The 15,714-nt window shown below is 38.0% G+C and overlaps 2 protein-coding genes across 2 annotated transcripts; one reads left to right on the forward strand and one right to left on the reverse strand.

Annotated features, from left to right (window-relative positions):
* The first annotated feature begins 170 nt into the window (after positions 1-170).
* Positions 171-11,474, forward strand: pelo (pelota mRNA surveillance and ribosome rescue factor). Its single transcript, XM_059324841.1, has 13 exons — positions 171-533; positions 985-1,077; positions 1,592-1,742; positions 1,973-2,063; positions 5,223-5,386; positions 5,882-5,942; positions 7,679-7,840; positions 8,424-8,470; positions 8,551-8,624; positions 8,707-8,778; positions 9,404-9,481; positions 9,585-9,616; positions 10,806-11,474. The coding sequence occupies exons 1-13, from the start codon at positions 493-495 to the stop codon at positions 10,898-10,900; spliced, it is 1,161 nt and encodes a 386-aa protein (XP_059180824.1). The 5' UTR covers positions 171-492; the 3' UTR covers positions 10,901-11,474.
* Positions 11,475-11,592: 118 nt separating this feature from the next.
* paqr4b (progestin and adipoQ receptor family member IVb) lies at positions 11,593-15,650 on the reverse strand. Its single transcript, XM_059324846.1, has 3 exons — positions 15,485-15,650; positions 13,868-14,086; positions 11,593-12,145 (listed from the first exon to the last, which is right to left on the reverse strand). Exons 1-3 carry the CDS (start codon positions 15,648-15,650, stop codon positions 11,712-11,714), a joined length of 819 nt encoding a protein of 272 aa, XP_059180829.1. The 3' UTR covers positions 11,593-11,711.
* Between the last annotated feature and the right edge of the window lie 64 nt (positions 15,651-15,714).

The following is a 15,714-nucleotide window of genomic DNA, read 5'->3' on the forward strand; positions in this document are numbered from 1 at the left end:
TTGCCAAGAGGCGGGGCTTGGCAGAGATATTGTTGTCCCTGATTGGCTGTTTCCAGCGTCGGTCAGCATTTGCTTATCTCAAACCACTATGTAAAAAAACACTCAAATTCACGGATATGTCTCGCTTTTTGTTTGACTTAAGTGGAAGATTTAGTCAAAGAATGCAAGATAAACCGCGTCTGTCCACATTTATTCAAGTATTTGTGTTTATGTCGCTCTGTATTTGTTGCGCAGTAAAGCGACACCCACGGAAGTGACCAAGATGGGAAGAGTTGACGGCGTATTTTGGAATGACGCAATGTCCTCGCGCCCATAGACATATATGTACTAGCGCCTGGCAACACGCACCGAATGATTCATTCTCAAGTTGAGAGATGGCTTAGCTACTCTGCTAATTGACTTTAAGATAAACATGACTCTAACTCGGATTAACGTTAACTTATCTATTATACGCTAATAATACTGTTGTTTATATCACCCAACCATCCAACCATGAAGCTGCTCAGCAAAGACATTGAAAAAGATAGTGCCGGGTGAGTGACTAGCTAATGCTAGCAGGCTAACCAGCATGCTATTTTGCAGCTGATTGTACATGTGTTAACTTAGCTGACTGTTTTGCATTCACCTGTGCCAGCGTGGCGAATTTGGGGCTTGTAGTTAGTTAATATGTAATAACACACATAGACAGGACTCGAAATATGACCATATGAGCACAGATTGTATGACTCAGACTCTGGATGTAGCTTTGAGCGTAAACAAAACTAACTAACCCCTATTGCATATTAACTTATGTACACTGTGGCAGCATGTACGCCCCTACATCATTGCACCAACTGTGTCATTGCCCCCAATAATGGCTAGACATCTTCAGCTACAAGTATATCCCTATTAAATGTTGTGGTAACCTAAACCACACTTGACTTATCACCAGCATGAATGACACCAATTCAGAAGCATGTTTATTGATCGCATGCTCTTCTTCAGCCAGGTGACTCTGATGCCAGAGGAGGCAGAGGATATGTGGCACTCCTATAACCTGCTGCAAGTGGGGGACAGCTTGAGAGCCGCCACGATCAGGTAAGCGCTAACTTCTATCATATAAAGGTGACATTTAAAGCCCTCTAGTGCACACACAAACATCTGACTTTTTTGGCCCCATGGATAAATATGTGGGCTTTGTTAGATTATTGCACTGTTGAATTGGTAATGCAGCATCTCTCTGAACCCATTTCATTTGTCAGTGTTTCATTATTCCATTAGCTGATGAGGATTAAAATCTCCTACTCTGTCACTGGATGCATTTGTATGGTATCAAGGCAAATCTACACAAGGTTTAGCATCCATCCACATTCATTTCAATTACTGCTCGAATGCTCCCAACACAAATAATGCAGCCAGCCATGCAAGTTGACTTTGTAGTAAATTGACAAATCTGAAATGGAGTTGCAACAGAAAGCTTTGTTTACACTTTACTTCTATTTTTGCAAGAATTCTGCTTTTGGAAGACACTGTTTTTGTCTCTCACTCTCTGTCTGTGTACCACCCAGTGTTACACATACAAAACTAAAGTCCCTTTCCCCTGTCCCCACAGGAAGGTGCAGACAGAGTCACCTACTGGAAGTGTAGGCAGCTCCAGAGTTCGCACTACTCTGACCATATGTGTGGAAACCATCGACTTTGACTCCCAGGCCTGCCAGCTGAGAGTAAAGGGCACTAACCTGGAGGAGAACCAGTATGTCAAGGTCTGAGATTTCTAAGCAACTTGGTAGCTGATTTCACATCACATTTATAGGTGTTTTAAATTGAAAAAGTTATATTAGTCAATATATATATACTATGACTTGATAAGCAGAATTATATTTTGAAGAGTAACATTTGCGTAATTTATTATTTTTTTCTGCACAATGATGCACACATTTTTTTACCAGAATTAGAATATTGATCAGTGATTATGTTCTTCTTATTTAATCAGATGGGGGCTTACCACACTATTGAGCTGGAGCTCAACAGGAAGTTCACTCTTGCTAAGAAGAGCTGGGACAGTGTTGTGCTGGATAGAATCGGTAAGCAGCACTGTTTACGTCTGACTGAGATTACAATTTGTTGTGTTCGGCCAGAATAGTGTTTTGTCTCATTCTTGTGCTTGATCCATTTTGAAGGGATTTTTCCAAATTTTTGAAGTGGGGTTGTATGAGGTACTTATCCATAGTCAGTGTATTATGTACAGTGGATGGCAGTTGGTACGGCCACAGTTTAGAAAAGGAGGCAGGAGTACAGGCACAGAAGCTAAGTGATGAACTGCTGTGGACGGGACAGCACCAAAACGTAATTACGGTAGCTTATACCATGCTGTCAGACAGACCTTTCCGACATGGAAATGAAGCAGTTGACAAAATCAATAATTTGACCTTGTAGAACACAGGAGCTGGTCTACTGTAGCCTCAATTGCCTTCTTACATTTGACTTCTGTAGTTTGAAGGTTTAATTTGCATTCACCAAAGTCACACAGTAACACAAACTAACTAACCGATTGAGGCAGTGGTAGACCAGCAAATCCTTCATTCTGTGAGGTGAAATACAGTTTTTTGTCAAAAGAGTCTGGTGCCATTGCAGAAAGCCTAGATGGATATACCTGCTTCAGATCCCCAAGGCAAGGAAGAGTGGCAAAAATATTCAAAATACAGCGTAAACTGTGGCTAAAATGTGTTTTGCTGCTGCTCCACTTAATTTCGATGCTGGTACTCCTCTCCAAACTGGGGTGTGCTGTTAGCCACCTCCTGTTAGTAAACATTAAATATGGATAAGTATTTCATACAACTCAACTTTAAATAATCCAAACGGTCCCTTTAAGCCCACACTTCCCACTTGTATGTCATCCAGGACTTGTAAACAGAACAGAAATCACATGGACTCACAAGTATCCTGTTTACCAGACAGAATGTCTTGGGCTTTAGCAAATGCACACTGGCATCTGTGTCCTTATACACAAAAAAATGCATGTTCGAGTAATTTCACACATTTGCTAACAGACTGCCAGCAGTTCTCTTGAAAGAGGATTAAGACATTTCAGCCATTCTTGGTTAGTTGTTTGATGAGCACCCCAGTGTGAATAACATTTTTCTCTACTGACTAAATGAACCAAACCAAAGAAACACATTTTATAGAGTTTAAACAGTATTCCATATTTAGAGAACTTTGCTTGTTTTGATGACCCCAGGTTACTTTGCACATTGAGTGTTCTGGACTGTATGTTTGGCTTTAACATAGTCACTGTAATGTTGGACAACTTTAGCATTCTGCAGAAAAGATTAAAGTGTTTCCACTCCAACAAAACACAGACCTTTGCCTCCTTTTGTCAAAGAAGTACTTGTGAACTGAGCTAATATGGTTAAACAACACTAAGAGTCCAAATGTCAGAAATTGCTCACAGATGTTGAAGAGTTGAGATCATTTTGAAGGGGCGCCTTGATAGGAATAAGCTGTTTTGACACATTTTGCCTGTTTGCAAGTTATTTAAATCTTTTTTTTCTTGAGAAATACGACAGATGTTCTCGCTTTTGTTTTACTTCTTTTTCATGCCATATATGTTAAGAGATAATTATGACTATGTTGCTTGACTGATTGCCTGACTTATTAGCTATTATCTGTTTTGACAGAAATTGCACTGAATTTGCCTTGTTAATTTATTTACATGGCCAACAAAGAGAGAGCGTTGCCATGGGAACAGAAAAGGCAGAAACAGGAGGGAAGTGACTGACAGATGGGGTTCACGCATTTGAAGGAGCAGTGGTCCATTGAGTCATTGCTGCTGTTCTTCTCACCACAGTAACTTACATTTAAGGCGAGACAGTGCAGGCAAAAACATTTTTTTATATGCACTGGTCAATTTTGAGGTTTTGGGCTATTTTTCTCACATAACATGTCTTCTTTCAGAATAGTGTAAAGTTGATCCATTTGACCCTTTAGATTTCTATTGCAGCGTGTAGTACCGCAAACAAAGTCTACATTTACATTTACATTTAGTCATTTAGCAGACGCTTTTATCCAAAGCGACTTACAGGAAGAGTAAAAGCAAACAATCAAGGTATAGTGCAATAAGAGCTATTTGTGCATCAATAAGTGCTGGTGACAATTCTTTGAGGAGTAGAATTATCGTGTGGTCTAGGAGAGAAGATGCTCTCTGAAAAGCTGGGTCTTCAGGAGTTTTTTAAAGGTAGAGAGGGACGCCCCTGCTCTGGTTGGAACTGGTAGTGTGTTCCACCAGCGGGGAACAAGAAGTGCAAAGAGTCTGGATTGCCTTGGACCAACGGGGAACAACTTTATAGGCCAGCATTAGAGATTTGAATTTAATGCGGGCTGCAACAGGTAGCCAGTGGAGCTCAGTGAGCAGCGGTATGACATGTGACCTTTTTGGCTGGTTGTAGACCAGGCGCGACGCCGTGTTCTGGCTCATCTGAATCGGTTTTATTGTGCAGGCTGGCAGGCCTGTCAGGAGGGCGTTACAGTAGTCAAGTTTTGAGTCTGAGTCTAAACCTCGTCATCACAGGCATCGTGAGAAAGCTCCAACTCTCCTGCACAATAATACAGAATTAGATTTAATATTTTGTCTTCAAATAGTTGTTTCCATTAAGAATGTATGAAATGTTCCTCAAAATTAGTTTTTTCTCATGCTCTGAACCATACATCTCAACTTCAGCTACACTCACAGACATCAAACTTAACATTTTTATTCCTAACTTTATTCTGAAGGTTTTTACAGAGAGGTTTGTCTATAAATCATTCATACCCTGATTTATTGAACATTTTGGTCCTAAAAACATGACGAACATTTCTTTTTTTATGGCTTTTGACAGTATTTTCTTATTTATGAAATGATAAAAGGGGATATCCCAATTTCCTCCTGTAAAAAATGTTGATTCTAATACATACACAAAATAAAACAATAAATTTGAAATTCGCTTTATCCAATGTTCAGATTTATGCCCTGGAGATATATGCAAGTAATGAGTTCACACCTCATATGCATATCTAAACATACAATTTCAAAAAACTTGCAATGCAAAAAAATATTGTCTTTATGTGAATAACAAACAGGGGAAGTGTCATGGTGATATCTATAAGTGGAAAAAAAAAACTATTCACCTTGCCAGTAAAACCATTTCTGGATAATGTCTTACTGTACCCACTACCTCACATTTATCTTTGTCTTGTTCCCTCTTCAGAGCAGGCATGTGATGCGACCCAGAAGGCAGATGTGGCAGCTGTCGTAATGCAGGAGGGTCTGGCCAACGTGGTGCTGGTGACCCCTGCCATGACTCTGCTCCGTGCAAAAGTGGAGGTCACCATTCCCCGCAAGAGACGGGGGAGCTGCACTCAGCACGAGAAGGTACGTCAGCTTTCTGTAACTGTCATGAGCTCAGACAGAGGATGTTAGGAGGATTATGCTAGCATGAATGAGGCGGTGGTGGACTGACTGATGTGAGAATAAATTCAGCAAGTGTAGGTAGTGTGATGGCCCCGACCAACTCTGATGATGAGACAGCCCCCTCTTTTTTGCAACACATTTTAAATTGAAGATGATCAGAAGCACTCTGAATAGAAAAATGTTGGCAGATTTACATATTGAGACACATTTAACACACACACACAGTAAGTGAATCAGAAGAAAACGTTTTAAAATTGAGCAATTCAAACATATTTAGTAAGCATATGAAACAAAAGCCTACTGGTATTTGTAATTCCATTGTACCATCTCGAAAATAATCAGTGTTAAGAAAGAGAGAGTGTGTGTATGATTTAAAAACAGGACAGTCTCTCCATATAAGGATCTGCTGTATTTGTCATGAAAGCTGACGTCAAACTCTCCGTTGCTCTGTTGCAGGCCCTGGAGAGGTTCTACGAGGCTGTGATGCAGGCGATTCTTCGCCACATCAATTTTGACGGTAGTGCTGCTGTGCAGACACTGACACACGCATACATAGACAGAATGTTCCTGTTTCTGTCACACACTTCTCCCTTTTTAATTTGTTGTTCCCACAACGTTTGCTGCTTTGCTGCAAGCCTCTCATCCAACGTGTCACGATGACATTTTTAGTGTATTGTTGCGGTTTATTGTTGCTGCTGCTGCTGGGGAAGCACTGATCGGGAAGTTCTGTGCTGATACTGATGTTCAAAATAACAATTTGGCCAATGGCCGGACAAGATACAGATGCTTTTTTGATGTTTATTCTATCTTTTGTGCCAAGGAAACAACATTCATTACATTTAAAAACAGATAGAAACATGAGCAGGGCTTTCTTTCATGTCTTGTGTTTTTTATGTTGAACACAACATTCTTGATGTTGATCATTGTTTGAGACAGTGTAATGCTCGCACAAGGCCACATTTCTTTTTTTCACTTTCAACTTTTTGTTTGTTTGTAAACAAACCACACAATTGCACAGTAGCATTTGGCTACTGCAGCAGCAGCATAAGCTAGTTGCTATTGTCCAAGTCTGAAAACACAACATTTAGTTTGTGTAATATCGAGTTAATTACTGATACTGATGTGCATCCCTATTCGCCACAAAATCTGTAACGATACATTGATCTAGATCGATATATTGATAAATCCGTGAACGATCCAAATGCATTGATGCATGTCTTTATATCGCTTTTATTTTGACAATCTCCCTGTTTTGTTTTGAGAAGTATACTGAGCACACAGAGAACTTATCTAGGTCTATGTTAATAACTGAAACATCATCACAGGCTCTTTAAGTTAACCCATGAAAAACATTTGCACTTAAATTCAATGTGGCACTTTATAGTGAACAGAAGGTCTATTTTTATTTTTTGCATTAAAAAATAATGTATTGTTTGTCATTTAAATATCTGGAAGAATTCAGGAATAAATGGTTGATATACAGTAGCACTCAAACGTTTTGGGTCACAGAAAATGTCTGTGTTGTTTTCCATGAAAATAAACTGTTTTATTCATGAAATGAGTAACAAAATGAATCGAAAATAAAGTAAAGACATTGACAAGGGTAGAAATAATCATTTTAACCTGCACAAATCTCCAACTTTACCTCTAGATACTCAACTAGCCTGAGGAAGAATCATTTGATTGCTTCTCAAATCAGCACAAAACAGTTTCAGCTGTGCTAACATAATGCTCAGGTGTTTTAATGATAAAAAAAATGACATTTCTAAATGTATATGTAACAGGTTGTGTTAAATGGGTACATTATATCATCTGATATTGATCACTGGCCCCTGAGTCGAATCGGTTGTACCGCGGCAGGCTTTGTGATATCAAATATATTGTATTGTTGTCCTACAGTCATGGAAAAAAATATTGGACCATTGTTTTCTAGCCATTTTCCATGGTTTTCTTGATAATAAGCAAAATCATTTTGAAGAAAACCATGGAAAACAGCTAGATATCAGCTCTTAAATTAAACTCTTATGAGCTATTTTTGTTGTTATCATTATATTTGTCCAAACAAATGTACCTTTAGTTGTACCAGGCATTAAAATTAACAAGAAATTGAAGAAAACAAAGGTGGTGTAATCATTTTCCCATGACTGTATGACTCGCTCTAATATCGTCTTGCGATGAAACTCGCGATTTACACCCCTAACTGAAACATTATAAAAGCTTTGATTGTGATATTTCTTCTTTGCCCTCCACTAGTGGTGAAGTGCATCCTAGTCGCCAGTCCAGGGTTTGTGAAGGATCAGTTCATCACTTACCTCTATAAAGAGGCGGTGCGACAGGACAACAAGATCCTGCTGGAGAATCGACCCAAATTCATGCTGGTCCACTCATCATCTGGTCACAAGTACTCACTGAAAGGTACGAGCGGCTGAACCCTCAGATTAAAACAATCAGATCCCATAACAAGGTGAAAACATATTGAAATGCTTGTTGTTACAGATGTTATGAGACATTTAGAGCTGGAGAAAATCAGATTCTTACTGAAAAATCAGGAGGGAAAGTTCTATAGAATTTGGCAGCTGTCTATTGGTCATTTTAACCACAACACATAGTCTGGCAAGTTTTAGAAGTGCTCTTAACCCCCACTAGAAGGAAAGAACTTTTATTTACCCTTTTTTTAAACATTTTATTTACTTTGTATTTTATTTATTTAATTTTTATTTTCTGTCTTTGCTTTTTGTTTGTTTTTTCCGAACGTATATATGTCTGGGTATATTAATATATATAAGTACAATCTTGTTTCTTAAAGTAACCCCCTTCATCTCTTTTTTTTTTTTTCATACTGAGATATATTAGTTAATATAATTTAAACGACACTTATATGTGATTGTGTACGTGTAAATGTGTATAGTGGATGTGTGACTGTTATGTTTTATGTTCAAAATGAGAAAATTAATAAAGAGAGTTGAAAAAAAAGAAAAAGAAATGCTTTTTTTTGCAGAAATCCTGTCTGACCCCGCTGTGACAAGCAGGCTTTCTGATACCAAGGTGAGTATACATTCTGTGATTTGTCCGTTTTACCTTTTAGTAAACAACTTAATAAAAATGTATTTCTGTTAAACGTTCAGGCAGCAGGAGAGGTGAAAGCCCTGGAAGACTTCTACAAGATGCTCCAGCACGAGCCTGACAGAGCCTTCTATGGGTGAGAACAGTCAAGTGACGCACAGAGTCCTCATTCCTTCACACTAATAATCAACAACCTTTGTATCTTTGCATCCTGACAGACTGGCTCATGTGGAGAAAGCCGCTGACGCCCTCGCCATCGACACCTTGTTGATAAGCGATAAGCTGTTCAGGTACGTAAAGACACATTCCTCAGGTTATATATTTTAAATCTACACTGCAGATTTGTTTTAACAGACAGAAATATTGGGTTCACCTGCGGAAATGTTTCAATTTAAATAGTTGGTAATGCTTTATAATAAGGTTCTTAATAACCATTAATTAACAAGTAATAAGGCATTGTTCTCGCTTTAGATCCGGTAGTTGCAAAAAGCATAGTTAACTTATAGTTAACTTATAATAGATGAGCAATAAAGTATATTTTAATATCAATAAGCAAACAAAATAGGATTAATAAAGGCATGGCAAAGATATAACAGGTGGGTCATGGGTGTTTGTAATGCCATTATTAACACTTATATAAGCTTATAAACACACAATGTTAATAAGCATCTTGTAAGGACTTAAAAGGGCCTTATTACTTGTTAATTAATGGTTATTACAAGGACCGTAATATAAAGCGTTACCGAATAGTTTTCTTCCGGATTGTTTAATTTCTATACAATTAAAAAAACATGCCTTTGGAATCATTTAAATATACATGAAAATTTCACACTCTTTATTGTCTGTAAACTTTGAGCGATGTTAATCAAATTTGCTCTGTGTGACAATGTTTTGTGTCGTCGTGTGCACGTCCAGACATCAGGACGTCGCCACGAGGAGTCGATACGTCCGCTTGGTGGACAACGTGAGAGACAACGGCGCTGGCAATGTCAGGTACCAGTTATCTCTTAAAAACGACTTTAAAATTCACCAAGAGCTGTCAGAATATCATTTTCCAAGAACCCAGCTGAAGCATTGTCTCTTTTTTTCCGCACAGAATTTTCTCAAGCCTTCACGTCTCTGGTGAACGTAAGTTATAATTATCCATAATATAACTGGCAAAAATACAAGAACCCACGCATCGGCCTACAATGGGGAAAATAGTCGAATTTTGTGGAATACAGTGATCAAATCTCACTAATTTTATTCAGAATGAAATGCTGACATTACAGAATGCATGGTTTTATACCACAATTGCAGTGAGATTAAAAAATGTGGTTTGAATGGAGGTCTATGAGGCATTTTTGTCCATGAAGGTCACCAGAGGGAGTATCTGCCACTACATAGAAAATGCTAGTGCAATCAAATCAATTTTGTTGCTAATCTTTACATATCCAAGACTCTAATCACCACCAAAACCCCAGCTCCCTACTATTAATTATATGGAAAATAATTCATTTTTTGTGTGTGTCTTTTAGAAGAAAATTATGAAATAATTAAAATATATAAACTGGCATATAAAGGGTTAACATTCTGAAAATTATTGAATGTTTGGTAGCTGTGAACAAGTCTGAAGTTGTTTAAGAGATTTATGGGTGGAAAGCTGAAAAAAATATTGATATATGGTGATTTAAAAGCAGTTTTTGTGTGCATGGACATTTTTGTCCTCAAAGGTCAGGAGAGGGTGGTAAATTTGAGGAGGGCATAAGGGTTAATATATTGTTATGAGGTTTTCATTTTTAAAAAAGTCTAATCACTTTAAATTTATCATGATTTTATGTTTAATCTTAACCTGAAAAGTAACTAAATATGGCAGCTAAATTCAGTGAAGTAGAAGTATAAAAGTACATAAGATGGAAATACTTAGTTACATTCCACCACTACATGTACAGCCATGGAAAAAAATATTAGACCACCCTTGTTTTCTTCAGTTTGTTACTTTTAATAGCTGGTACAACTACACATGGTACATTTGTTTGGACAAAAAAAATAATAATAATAATTTAAGGGCTGATATCCAGACATTTTCCATGGTTTTCTTGATAATAACAAATCATTATTACAATAAAGTGAAGAAAACAAGGGTGGTCTAATATTTTTTTTCCATGACTGTACAACTCATACAAGTACTTGAGTAAATGTACTTAATTACATTTCACCACTGCATGTATGTCGATCAAGGCCTGACTCTCTCTTAATTGATGACATCCAGTTAGGCGTCATCAGTCTGACGTTCTGGCTGCATCACTTGTTGATTTATCCTTGACTGTCTCCGCAGAACTGACTCAGCTGAGCGGAGTGGCTGCCATCTTGCGGTTTCCCATCGCCGACCTATCAGAGGCCGAGGACGACAGCAGCTCAGACGAGGACTGATCCACAGAAACGGAGCAGAGAGCTCTTATTGGGAGAAAACAAGAGGAGGGTCGTCCAGCGCTGCAGATAACACAACATGCATTGACTGGGTGTGTTATAAAACAATAAAGCTGCTGTATATTCCACCTCTGCAACATCCACACCTCTCTCCAGGCTTATCGACACACCTGTTTTCTTCAAGACGCCATAATTTCAATTAATTGTATGCAGCTTTTGGTTTGAGGGTGACGGTGTGTTAAAAAATGCCAATGAAAAAGAAATGTAAGATTTGTTGGCAAGTCCAAATGGAAACAGGTAAAATATTGAGTGACATTTAGCAATACAAGTGATTTTTCTTTCCACATGTATATACAATATATCTCTCTTGCAATTAAATGACAGAAGCATTCAACCACTTGCGTTTTTCCCCAGTTTGTTACACTCTCCTTTCAATGAAATACACAATGGAGAAAAGATGTAAAAATATATAATTTATTAAATACATTTTCCATTTAAAAACTATTTTGGTTATGGGCAATACAGCCCAAAACTACTGCATTTAAACAAACTAAAAATCAAGTATGCTCAGGATTTTTAATTCGATATATTGTTATTTCAGTTCCACAGTTACAACACTGTAAGTTCCTCTTATTCTGCTGCGACCAAATGTCAAATTGCAAACTTCCCTTGTAAAGGATTTCAGCTGTGACTAAAGACTAAGTGCATAAAAGTGCATTGAAACAACTCTTCTCTTTATACTTTACTGCTTCATCGAGTCCTAAATCTTTCTATCAGCCTCGAGTGTAAGCAGGTGTACTTTATATACTTTGTATCACTCGGTGGGACACTGGAAGCTCTTTATCCACTCTAAATCCTCCAGAGTGCCCCAGTGCAGGTAGATGATTGAGCAGATAACCATGACGTGCATTATCTGGTGGCTGTTACCCCAGTTGTCAAAGCGGCCGGGGACGAAGCGCTCGGGGATCTGGATGATGTTGACCACCCCGCCCACTACAGCCAGAGAGTCCATGGTGACAAAGAGACGCAGGGAGTTTGGGCTGCCCACCCCGCTACCGTACACCCGGAACAGGAAGAGGCAGAAGCGGAACAGGGCCTGCCAGATGAAAGCTTGCAGCCGCAGGATGTTGGTACGGGCCGTGGTGGCGCAGTAGATGCCGTAGGCCGAGAGGAGGATGTAGGCCAGCAGGGCCGCATGCTGCACGGTCGGGTAGCACAGAAGGGTGATGTAGATGATGGGAAGTGCACCTGGTGACAGGAGGGAAGATAAACAAGTGGCAGACAATGAGGCTTTATATTAAGGCCCTTGTTATAACCATTAATTAACAAGTAATAAGGCCCTTGTAAGTCCTTACAACATGCTTATTAACATTATTGTGTGTTTATAAGGTTAAGTCATGGTCACCTAACATATATATTTAAAAAAAAAAAACCTCTTATTCTTTTCTTTTATTCTTTAACATATAGCACTCCTTTAGCAATGACAGTTAGCTCTTAGAGTTATGTACTTACTTGATTCCTATGGTCTGTGTCTAGTACCTTCAGGTTGAATGCACTTATTGTAAGTAGCTTTGGATAAAAGCGTCTGCTAAATGACATGTAATGTAATATAAGCTTATATAAGTGTTAATAATGGCATTACAAACACCCATGACCCACCCATTATGTCTTTGCCATGCCTTTATTAATCTTATTTTGTTTGCTTATTGATATTAAAATATACTTTATTGCTCATCTATTATAAGTTAACTATAAGTTAACTATGCTTTTTGCAACTACCGGATCTAAAGCGAGAACAATGCCTTATTACTTGTTAATTAATGGTTATTAAGGACCTTATTATAAAGCATTACCGACAATGGGAAAATGGTTAAATTTGGTGGAATTCAGTGAAAATGTCAAATATTACTAATTTTATTCCAAATGAAATGGTTTTATACCATAATGGCAGTGAGATTCAAAAATGTGGTTTGAATGGAAGTCTATGAGGCATTTTTGGTCATGAGGTTGTCCAGAGGGAGTATCTGGCACTACATATAAAAATACTAATGCAATTAAATCAATTTTGTTGCTAATCTTTGGCATATCCAAGACTAATCACCACCGAAGCCCCAACAGCCCCACTATTAGTTGTATGGAAAATAATTACTTTTTTGTGTTTTTTTTGGAAGAAATGTAAATAAGTCAGATGCTACTGGCTTGGTTATTGTCACAGTTATTAAAGGTTCAGACTAGAGACTTGGACTAGAGATATGAAGACTTTTTGGAGTTCATTATTATGAGACATTACTGAGCTATGACTCCATGAAAAAATGTTCAAATCGACAATCACAGGACGGACAGTTGGTGGACAATGAGGGGATGTTTGCTGAATTTGACAAAAAGTGTTCAACAAAAGTACCAGAGGCCTAAAATTGACATATTTTGAGAAAACTTATTGTACATGGGTCATTGCCGCAGGAAAAAAAACACAAATTTAAACAACTTTTTGACACAAATTTACCCAAATCAGGAAAATCATTTTTTAAAGTAAGCTGACATAGTTGCAACTCATCATAGTCAAGCTTGATGGCTGGAAAGAGGTCACTTAAGAGATCTGACAGAAAATAATTTTCGTGGTCTGCATTTAAAGGATGAGAACAATCAGAATTTTCTTACTAAAATGAGATAATTTGAATATGCCTCAAAAGACTTTAAAACACAAGTGTGACAGTTAATTCTTCACATTGAAAACAGTATTCTGACATAATTTAATCTAAATGCCATTTACTTTGTTTTTTGGTGCTTTTAATTGCATCTGACATTCTTTATAAAAATCTGAGCACCTGATGAAGACTGTCAGATGTGCTTTAAAGCTCCAGAAAAAGCCAGAGAGTGAAATGTGATGTGAATGTAATTTGCCAAACTTGAAAACAGCTCTGACTGATTTAATTCACTCATTGCAGAGATCTAAAGAATTCAGCCCCTTACCCAGAGTGTTCACGAGGCAGACTCCAAACATGTCCAGGGAGAGCAGCGTGTCGTACACATGTTCTCCTCCCACATGGTTCATGAACACATGGTAGACCACGGAGCCCACGGTGGGGCAGAGGCAGGCCAGGTAGTGGACTACACAGATCCAGATACTATCCACCTCCATCCAGGGGATACTGAAGGGCAGCAGCACCAAGAAAAGGAAAAAAGGGACACCTGATGAGAAGATGAGGAGTTGAAAGAGATGAAGAAATTAGATTAAAAAGTTTTAAAAATATGAGTGAGCCATTTAGTTAAAATAATTTCTATTAAGTATTGTTATAGTAGACAGAAATGTATTCAGTAAGTTCAAAAGATATGCTGTTATAAAATACTTTATATTATTATTTTCCATTTTCACTGAGCTAAATCTGTTAACCCACTTTAGTCTTGACCAAAACTACCAAATAATCCTTCTTTTTCTGAACTTTAACCATTTAAATAGACGTTTGTTTACATAATTTACAGTCACAGTCTGATGTATTAATGATGTGATGCACAGCAGAGCTCCATAATACAGCAGCAATAATCCTAGTGGAAACCAAGAAAAGTACATGTATGTATGCGTGTAAAATGGTACACTCTGGTAGAAAAAAAAACTACAATTTTGAAGGCATGGCTGCATGCATTCTATTATATTAGGCTTTCAAACATTGTCATTTTAATGGGTTTTAATGGTGATTTTTTTGTCTTTAGGGGTCAGAGTGTTTGTATTTTGGATACACAGTTTATTAAAGACTTTTGAACTTACTTGAATAAAATTAAAAATACAAAATACAAATGCAAAAAATCTAACAGTGTGAGAGCACTTCTCCTGTTTGTTTATTTACCAGGAACTAAGTGAAAGCTTTGACTGTTTGCTGCATACATAGAGAAACATAAGCAACGCTCTGAAGGTAATGCTCTTGACTTACCCTTACTAAGGGTGTTAGACTTAATGAACTTATGGGATAGACAAGGAGAAAATGGAGCATGAGAATGTTGCTTCAGAAGTTCAAGGTTGTGTGGACTTTAGGTCATGCAGTTAATTTTCTGTTTTTGCTCATATTTGCACAACTTAAGTCAGGTTTAAATTTAGAAGTCTTACATAAAAAGCACACATTTAAAAAAATATATGTTAACACACTGCAACTGCTCACAATCTATGCAAAGGTTTATAACTCCCAGATGATTTGCATATTTTTTTATACAAGTACATCAGAGCATTTACAGCTGAAACGTGTCAGCTGACCACACCCCTTTAAAGACCTTGTTAACAGAAGGATATTTCCAGGCCAGGGATTCCCAAGGCAGATTAAAGCTAATACCCCATATCCTCATTACACACCATCGTCAAGTATGCTTGTAACTGGCCATAAGTGAGAGTAGTGGACTTCTGTGACCCGTTATTTTCTGCACCACCCGTATGAGTTATACGGTGAAAAAACATTTGCTCTGTATTCTGCTGCAAAGATATATTCTAATGGGATGATTCAGGTGCAACTAAAACACTTTGACATTGTTATTTTTAGTCCAAGTTGATAAGTACTTTTTAATTTAAGTGAAAGGCAATGCACAATAATGTTTCGGACTCACCATGGGTGTAAATGTTCCCCAGCTCATTGTGCATGTAGAAGAGGCTCCTGAGACATTCCTGAACCGTGGACACCGGCCGGTAACCCGTCAGGACATACTTGTTAAACTGAAGGTGTTCAGGTGTCTTTGCAAAGTCCAACAGCCGCGGTGCTTTGTAAAGCACCATCACGACCTCCTGCAGCCGATGCCCTCACATTTAGTTGACAGCACAGGTTTCCTCACCATCTACA

This window comes from Centropristis striata, chromosome 21 (assembly GCF_030273125.1).
Source record: "Centropristis striata isolate RG_2023a ecotype Rhode Island chromosome 21, C.striata_1.0, whole genome shotgun sequence".
Taxonomy (NCBI): domain Eukaryota; kingdom Metazoa; phylum Chordata; class Actinopteri; order Perciformes; family Serranidae; genus Centropristis; species Centropristis striata.